Source organism: Ptychodera flava, chromosome 17, assembly GCF_041260155.1.
Source record: "Ptychodera flava strain L36383 chromosome 17, AS_Pfla_20210202, whole genome shotgun sequence".
In the NCBI taxonomy this organism is placed as follows: domain Eukaryota; kingdom Metazoa; phylum Hemichordata; class Enteropneusta; family Ptychoderidae; genus Ptychodera; species Ptychodera flava.
The window spans coordinates 18,861,345-18,869,387 of record NC_091944.1 but is presented as its reverse complement, the minus strand read 5'-3'; the positions used below and the strand labels follow the sequence as shown (position 1 = coordinate 18,869,387).

At 38.4% G+C, this 8,043-nt stretch overlaps 1 protein-coding gene across 2 annotated transcripts; it reads left to right on the top strand.

Annotated features, from left to right (window-relative positions):
• The first annotated feature begins 2,571 nt into the window (after positions 1-2,571).
• LOC139115694 (three prime repair exonuclease 2-like) lies at positions 2,572-7,451 on the top strand. Of its 2 annotated transcripts, none has more exons than XM_070678001.1 (5): positions 2,572-2,712; positions 2,881-2,970; positions 3,543-3,602; positions 4,546-4,669; positions 4,986-7,451. In XM_070678001.1, the coding sequence occupies exons 3-5, from the start codon at positions 3,553-3,555 to the stop codon at positions 5,604-5,606; spliced, it is 795 nt and encodes a 264-aa protein (XP_070534102.1). In that variant the 5' UTR covers positions 2,572-2,712; positions 2,881-2,970; positions 3,543-3,552; the 3' UTR covers positions 5,607-7,451. The 2 variants fall into 2 exon arrangements, with proteins under 2 accessions (XP_070534102.1, XP_070534101.1); XM_070678000.1 differs by having other exon boundaries at positions 2,668-2,756.
• The last annotated feature ends 592 nt before the right edge of the window (positions 7,452-8,043 follow it).

Genomic DNA, 8,043 nt, shown 5'->3' with positions numbered 1-8,043 from the left:
AGCGGGGTTTGTCTTTTTCGTAACTTTTTTAATATTTTATCTCAATACGTAACCAGTGGTCAATATCGACCCTCGTAAACACGCTCAGGAAGTCTCAGGACAGTAAGAAACACCGATTGTGTCTGAGCGAAATTCTCGCTACCCTACATTTCACGAGCGTGAGCTAAATATTAATTAGCATGCCGATTTGCTACATTGTAGACCATCCACAGGGAGCCACATGGCGCTATTTCATACCGTAGGCTCGTTAGTTTTCAAACATGGTCCTATTCCCAGTTTACAGCTCATTTTACAATAAGTGCCATTCAAAAAACTTGAGAATGTCTGAACTAGAATTCCATTTGGCCGATAAATAACAATATCCTCCATAAACGTCGACATGAAGTTGACTTCACGAGATCCAGGCATAACAATGTAAAATATTTATTGTAAATAAAATAGCATATTTAGAAGACGTTACAAGGGAGTTTGATGACAACAAGATAACATTCTGGTTTGAGATCAGTCATGAAATGCCTGTGTAAGATGCGTAGTTTTCCGTAATTTTGTATCCCAAAAGTCCAAGAAATGTGTTTCGCTTTCCCTTTGAAATTATGATGTAGTTTAATCATTTCAGTCCTGCCTGTCATCTTAGTTTTCCCCTTACGGGAGACATGAAAACTTCGTTTCCATCCCTCTGTCATTACTTGCGGCAAGACCGTTAGTCAGACCCGTCTCAAACCGATCTGAACGATTCTTCCGAGAAACTGACATAGCCCTTGCAACTTGATGCTACACCCGACATTCCAAAGAGGACAAAAGAGAATCATGATACATGATACGAGATCACCTGGGGCTAAGCATTCAGAAACCCGCAGTTTTTCGTCTCTTTTATCCCTTCTATGACCTATTAGTGGAGGTTTACCGTGAAAAAAAGTGAAATGTTTTTGTACCATTGAACGAAGTGACGGTTTAAACTTCAATTCTGACAGAAATTGACTAAGGTTATATACACTGCACTGTGATCGAATAGTGACGATGTCTTAATAACTGCATTGGAGACTTTAAAATTTGTAAGAAGGGAGGTGAAGATGGACGATGCATCGCGATCTTTTTAATCAGTTTTTGGTATATTGACTACGAAGCAACAAACCTGTTAAAAAAGTAAAACAGATCAGCGTAATTTGTCTCAAATTATATCAGGTGTTGATATATTTATAGCTTCGTCATCATGAACAAGCACAGCACCTCACACCCATTTATTCGCATTTTGCGAGTGTTGTGAACATTTGGCGTGATCGTTGCCAACGTCACAAGATTTCAATTCTACACAATGACCATCGTTTTTAAGTTTCAATTGCGATATCCACTTAATAACAGTGATTTGTTTAAACATTCTCACTATACTCTCTTTCCAAAATCGTGAATCATGTGTGTCACTCTTGTTTTCTGTAACAGACGCAGTGATTTGTTTGTAGGCATGAAAGTCAACACTCAACTGTTGGGCTTAATAATTTAGTTTTAACATACAGCAAATAGAAGTGCTTGGTTCGGGAAACATTTCAGAACTAATTTTATATATTAACTACTCACTGTATTTCCTGTCACTATCATAATTCATGACCATTCACCAAGTTGTTATGTGTTTGCTGTTTAATACTTGTGCCAGTGAAAACAGCCGCAAATCGAGGTCAAGAAGTTAAGATCAAAAGCAACGTTGCAGCCTCAGAAAATTTCGCCATGGTCAGTTTTTGAAACGGGTGAAACAACCTCTTCACAATATGACGAATGTTGGTCGAGGTTTTCGAAATGGCTACGAGTGTCTGTTTATGATTTTTCTTGAAAGGACACTGGTGCCAAAGATAAATTGCTGTGTAGATTGTAAGTCGCCTATGGGTTGATTAGTCGTGCAGCATTTGCTACTTTACCTGTCTTTCTCAAAGCCTTATTCGGAGACGCAATCTTTTAGTATCACGACAAACGTTCGAAAAAAACCAGCTGTACTTAACCTATCTATTTTTTCATTACCTTCCCGGTAAGAAAACTTTTTTCACAAACGCAGAGTTATCTCCTTGTAGAAGACTATTATCAAAGATTTTAAAATATCCCACTATCCCATATAGGTTCTGTTTTAGAAAATGGTGTTTGCATTACTAGTGAACTGATAGAAAGGTTGGCTACATACCTAGCCATAACAACTAGCGCTAATCCCAGCGACTTGCTAAATTACTGCCGATTAATGTGAAACGCTATATTGTCCACTACTTTTCATACTAGATAGTCACATGATGTTATCTTTCACTAACCAACAGAATGACATCGTCTTTTCTTATCTATTGTTAGCCGTTTTGACCATGCAGCGGAAGTGATACTTAATCCCTACACATCTCTTAGCTGACAGTAAAACAAGAAAACAGACACATTAAAAACTTTTCACTGACTACTGTGAAATTTTGAACGATTGAACGAAGTCGACAAACTGCATTGTATTACAGTGGCGTTATGTCTATGCCAGGGGTGAATTTGAGGTCAAAGGTAAGAAAGCCTTCACGGAAGTGTCTAGCCCTTCTGTTGATCATATCCGATAACAATAGTGCTTTGCAAAGTTCGTACCTCGTACGACAAAAGCGTGAGGTCATCTTACATGTATTGTACTCGCGTACTTTTGTTAAAAATTAAACCAAAATACCGTGGAAGAAGGGGCTTTTTTTGACGAGGCCATTAACGAAAGATGTAGGTTTTGACGAATGAGTTTTGAGTTGTTACCCCACAGACAGGTAGGCTAAATGCTGAGTTATTAACAATTGTACCGAGCGCACCATTATCTCATTTATAACTTGAAAGGTTATCGGTGCATTGTGTCATCGATGATCGAAAAGCCCACAAGTGCCTGCGGTTTAGGTGCCTATGTCGTCATTGGAAATTACCGGTGCCGTCTGAAGAGATGTGGTCTGGACAAACGTAGGCATAACAAATGCAATTGTAGACCAGGTAAGCAATACATTCTGTTTCTCAGTTCACCGTTCTGAGTTTTGCCTTTGCTCTGTACGGCAGAGATTGTGTTTGAACTTCGTGCTCTGCATGAAACACGGTGTCCTGTTGTACACTCCGAACTACCCCACAACCACTAACAAAACCGTTCTATGGAAAACTATAGTCTTCAGTTTATCTACACAGCCTTAGGATACACGCATATCGCACACTAAGGTCGACTGGGTAATTTATCTTGACATTATCACACGTAACTTCACCATGACAAAAAGGTGAACACGGAACGTTTAAGAACGTCGTCTAAAAGCTTAAAAATAGATTATTATTTTTTTCACAAACAGAACAAGGCAGAAATGTATTGACTTCAAAAAGTTAGATAGAGAATGACTCATAAGCTGATTCCTCATTCGTGTTTTGTAAATATCAATAGGTTCAACTGAATTGTGCGACAATTGTTACCTTGATACTGTTAACGAATGAGTGCTTTCGTTTTGTGTTTGTCTGACATATTTCAATGTGTTTGTGTCACCGGGGTTAAAGGTTCTGACCTTTGTGCTTTGACGCTTTTACAGAATCATCCCTATGGCAACGAATAGCATTGTTCGGCGAAAAGTGGTGTCACTGTTGTCAAGGTAAAGATCGACGAACGCTCTTCGCGTTCGGATTACATGGCCATGACCAGCCAATTTCTACTTCCATTGTGTACATTCCACATGCCGCCTTTATAACCCCATAGCACTGGGCACGCGCAGTTTTTTTCTGCCCAGTATATCGGCCACAATTGAAAGCACAACAGCTATGGCGCTTACATTGTAATGTCTTCAATTTATGCTCGCTCACACCTTTCAAATCACGACAAATAAATTAACAGTAATCTTTCAGTATTTTGGAGTGAGTACGGTGTAATCGTATATCACCGCCATGTCTAGAAGTTGTAATTGCTTTCGTCTTTATTGCTGTTACTGTGTTTCAGACGCTGTTTCTATCGTAATATCTTCAAGTTGTCATTTTGAGCATACGCTTACATATATGCATCTTTAAAAACAACTTTACACAATGCATCTCAGTGCTAAAAAATCATTTGTGGCCAGCTACTTCACTAAAGAAACTCGTGCACGAGTTTTAAAAGCAAAAAGCAAATTAATTTTTATGTCATTCGTATATTCGCCAAATTGTCGTAACTTTGATGTCAGAAAACTCGTCAGACATTTTAGATTTGTATGGAATTTGACATGTGTATGAATGGAAAGGACAAAGATACTTAAAATGTGTAATTTGCCGTATCAATATTGGATGTTGCAGTGAGTTATTCCCGTTTTAAGATTTCAAAGTGAAAGCGCACGTTAACACGACTATCAACATTTTTACGATTTAAAAGTGAAAGCGCTCGTAAACACGACTGTCAACAACGAACAGACTGCGTAGCTGTGATTTCAATTGTCAGCATACTGTGGAATTAAGCAACAATTCAGTATAACATCGTAAAGTTTTCTTTTCTTTCCGTTTATTTCGCATTTGTATCGTCCTGATAATGCAAATAACAGGTGACGCAAGTCATATTTTTATCAAATATAGACTGACTTCCTCAAGTGCTGTAGCTCTTGGCACGAACTCTCGACACAGGGTCACAGGCCACGCGCAAAGACTACAGGTCATTTCAACCAGCTCTGCCTCGAAGACCGAACGCTGCAAACCGACAGTAAGTCAGACCATGGTCGATAATTTATCCGTGATGCCAAACTTTGCTCTGTAACCCCTATTTTTATTCTTTATTATGACAGAGAATGGTCAACCTTTAAAGTTTCCCTGGGAAGGCCTAGGTTTGATCAACAGTCTAAAACTTTCTGTTTAACTTTCTGTTTAAAGGCATGTACAACATGTATCACATTAAAAAGATTTTTTAATGCTGTTCCATGTGCATATAACCCGTTGATACATGTACAGCGTATCTCTTACATATATATACATGCATCTCTATATACATATATCTCTTCTATTTCCTATCTAATTCTCAGATCATGGCATATTCCAAAATAAAAACCTTCGTTCCCCTTGTAATGGAAACCACCGGTTTGCCCGGCGACGACGGGTCCCTTCCTGACGTCATCGAATTGGCGCTCATTGCCGTAACGAGAGACCAGATTGAAAGTAGGCCACTTCCTATTGGCCAACAACCGAGACTAACGAACCGTCTCTTGCTGTGCATGTCCCCCATGAAGACCATCGAAGACGCTGCAAAAGAGCTCCACAAGGTGGACGGATCAGACCTATCGTCCTTTAAGCCTATGGATGTAGACGTGTACAATGCAATCAAGTCATTTCTGAACCGCCTTCCAAAGCCTGTCTGCCTTGTGGCACACAACGGTAATCAGTTCCACTTCCCTATTTTGCGTCATGAATTGTCTAAGGTGTCAGGTGACATGCCCGAAGTCAGAGCCATCGATTCCAAGGAGTTTTTCATGCAGACGAGAGAAGAACCGTCTTACAGGCTGCGAAGCCTCGCTGACAAGTATCTTGAAAAACAGCAAACTTGGCAGGCTGAAAAAGATGCAGAAATATTGATGGAGCTGGTATTTTTTCATCTGTGGAAGAACGATTTCACTGAATGGGCCGATGCAAATTCAAAAGATTGTTAGATATCAGCCAAATATACATACATACATACATACATACATACATACATACATACATACATACATACATACATACATACAGACAGACAGACAGACAGACAGACAGACAGACAGACAGACAGATACAGACACAGACAGGCACACAGAGAGATATAGTCACAGACAGGCACACAGAAAGATATAGACACACACAGATATAGACACAGACATACAGGGAAATAGAGAGACAGGCAGACAGAGAGAAAGATAGACAAACAGGGGAAAGGGTAACTATGTAGGCCTAAAGCCAGACGTACAACAATTATAATTAAATACGGATAGTTTTCAATCGGATTCGAACCCACAACATACGGCATCAGTCGCCTAGCTGAGAGGCCAGAGACAGAACCACTCGGCTAAATCTCCACTCCCAAAAATTCTGCAAAGCGTTAATCCAGAATGCACTCATTTTCAAATTACATGATTACGTACAGACAGGGTTTGATAAAACTTATTTACATTTGAAAAACATTTACATTCTCAATAGAAATTGCTGATCTATACGGGTTAATCACCGCTGCAATTTAAATTTCTATTTAATCCCTTATAGCAACTATCTAATATTTTGTGGGACCTTGTAGGGTGCATGAACATTTTGTAAAACCTCTGTGTGAAAAGAATATGCTTTAAGCCAGCATTCATGCACCAATAATTCATTCTAAATAAATTGTAGTAGACATTATGATATTAGTGTACGGGGAGTATCACACTTTATTTGACACTGTGTCTCAGTATATTCAGAGTCAAAATGCATTGTTAGCATACATAAATGCGAAGAGTGCCAAATTTATAATTCGATAATTGGATATTTTACGAGCAAAACCATCGTCAGGTATACATCACAACTCACTAAACCAGGGTCTCCATTTATATTGTAAATCTTCATCATTCTTCCGATTTGGTCTCCAAAAGAAATATATATTCTTGATCTGCCTGAACATAACATTAAATGGAATGGTCCGCGAGTCTTATTGAAATGTATTCAAGAAAATATGAAATGTACTAGCACTAAAAATATGATGTAAAATCTGACCGTGATAAAAAATGAAATCAGGTGTGAGCCCCCATATAAAATATATGTTGTCACCTGATCGGGGTAAAGTTAAAGTTCCAGCGGTGATGTAGGACCACTTTGGTAGTCTCATAGCCATTAGTCTGCTCCACAAAGTACTACGAAATGAAGCGTGTGGTGGAAATAGCGAATTACAAACCTAAAAAGCTCTCCTTTTTTTAACCAGTCGTCACTTCAGTAATACTTTTCCCAAAATTCAGTCACGAGGCAAAACAAAATGTTGTTATGCAAAACTATTTACTTCTTTATTCGCTCAAGTTCTATATTAGTAAATACGTCTAAATAATGTCAATAATATGAATGTTAAAAAAGTATGATTATTACTATAGCATTATTAATCATCGGCGGTATTTTCATACGATTTAACTCACTTATACTTTCATTAGTTTTCATAGGAAGTAATAGCATGCACATTAAACACCCTTTGGCAACAGACTAGTAACTTTTTTCTTGGTAATATAGTATTTGTAATTCTACAGGAACTAATTTTAGACAATTTGGTGATAGCGGAGCAAAACGAATGTCAGCCATTGTACACTGTTTTTCGCCACAAGAATTCTCGGTAAACGAGTAATATTTCCAAGTTCGTGCAGCCTTTAACTATTTACTGAAATTTGTGCGATATCTTTTAGTTTACGCTGTAATTCTGTCAGATTGTTTTGCAAGTGTAAAATGCAAATGTAAAAATGTAAATAAATGTAAAGCATAAATGTAAATAAATATCATGAAACATTCAACCGTGGTTTCGTTTTGTGCTTGTTACGTCTCCATATACCTTACATACTACCTAAAATTAGCAATACTCGTGGTAGAGCAATTGAAATGAGCTTTCACAGTACTTTGCTAACAGGTAATTATGTTTGTTCGACAAAGCAAATACTTTTTGTCCTTCTTCTCTGTGAGGTATGTTGAAATACAAATTATTAACTTCACAAACACAGCGCAATGTGTATAATATATGATCCAAATTGGTGCAAATCAATTCTAGAGCGCGCGGACTAGGTTTCAGTTGTCAACAATAACATCGGAGAATACATACATCGTGACTGTATTTACATGTTTCATCTAAGGGAAGAGCAAGAAACTCTACCTAACAAACTTAACAGAAATACTGAGGGAAAAACACATCAGAAGTTACAGTCGTCATGAACGTATAAGTACGAATCATTCAACTTTGCCGAGTTGTGATGCCTCGTGTCTGTACATGAACAAGGGAGATGAAAGTGTTGCCAGTGCAAGTCACGTGGGAAGGTAGGTCAAATCGTTGTGGAGGCCGTGGACCATACACCGATAATTCAGGCACGCACAGAGCAAACGAATCACACTGCG

Excerpts from the sequence above, each read along its gene's own strand:
- LOC139115694 (XM_070678001.1), top strand. The coding sequence starts at position 3,553 with ATGGCAACGAATAGCATTGTTCGGCGAAAAGTGGTGTCACTGTTGTCA. Across the intron at positions 3,603-4,545 it reads GTGGTGTCACTGTTGTCAAG|ACTGACTTCCTCAAGTGCTG; the intron begins GTAAAGATCGAC and ends TATCAAATATAG. Across the intron at positions 4,670-4,985 it reads CCGAACGCTGCAAACCGACA|ATCATGGCATATTCCAAAAT; the intron begins GTAAGTCAGACC and ends TCTAATTCTCAG.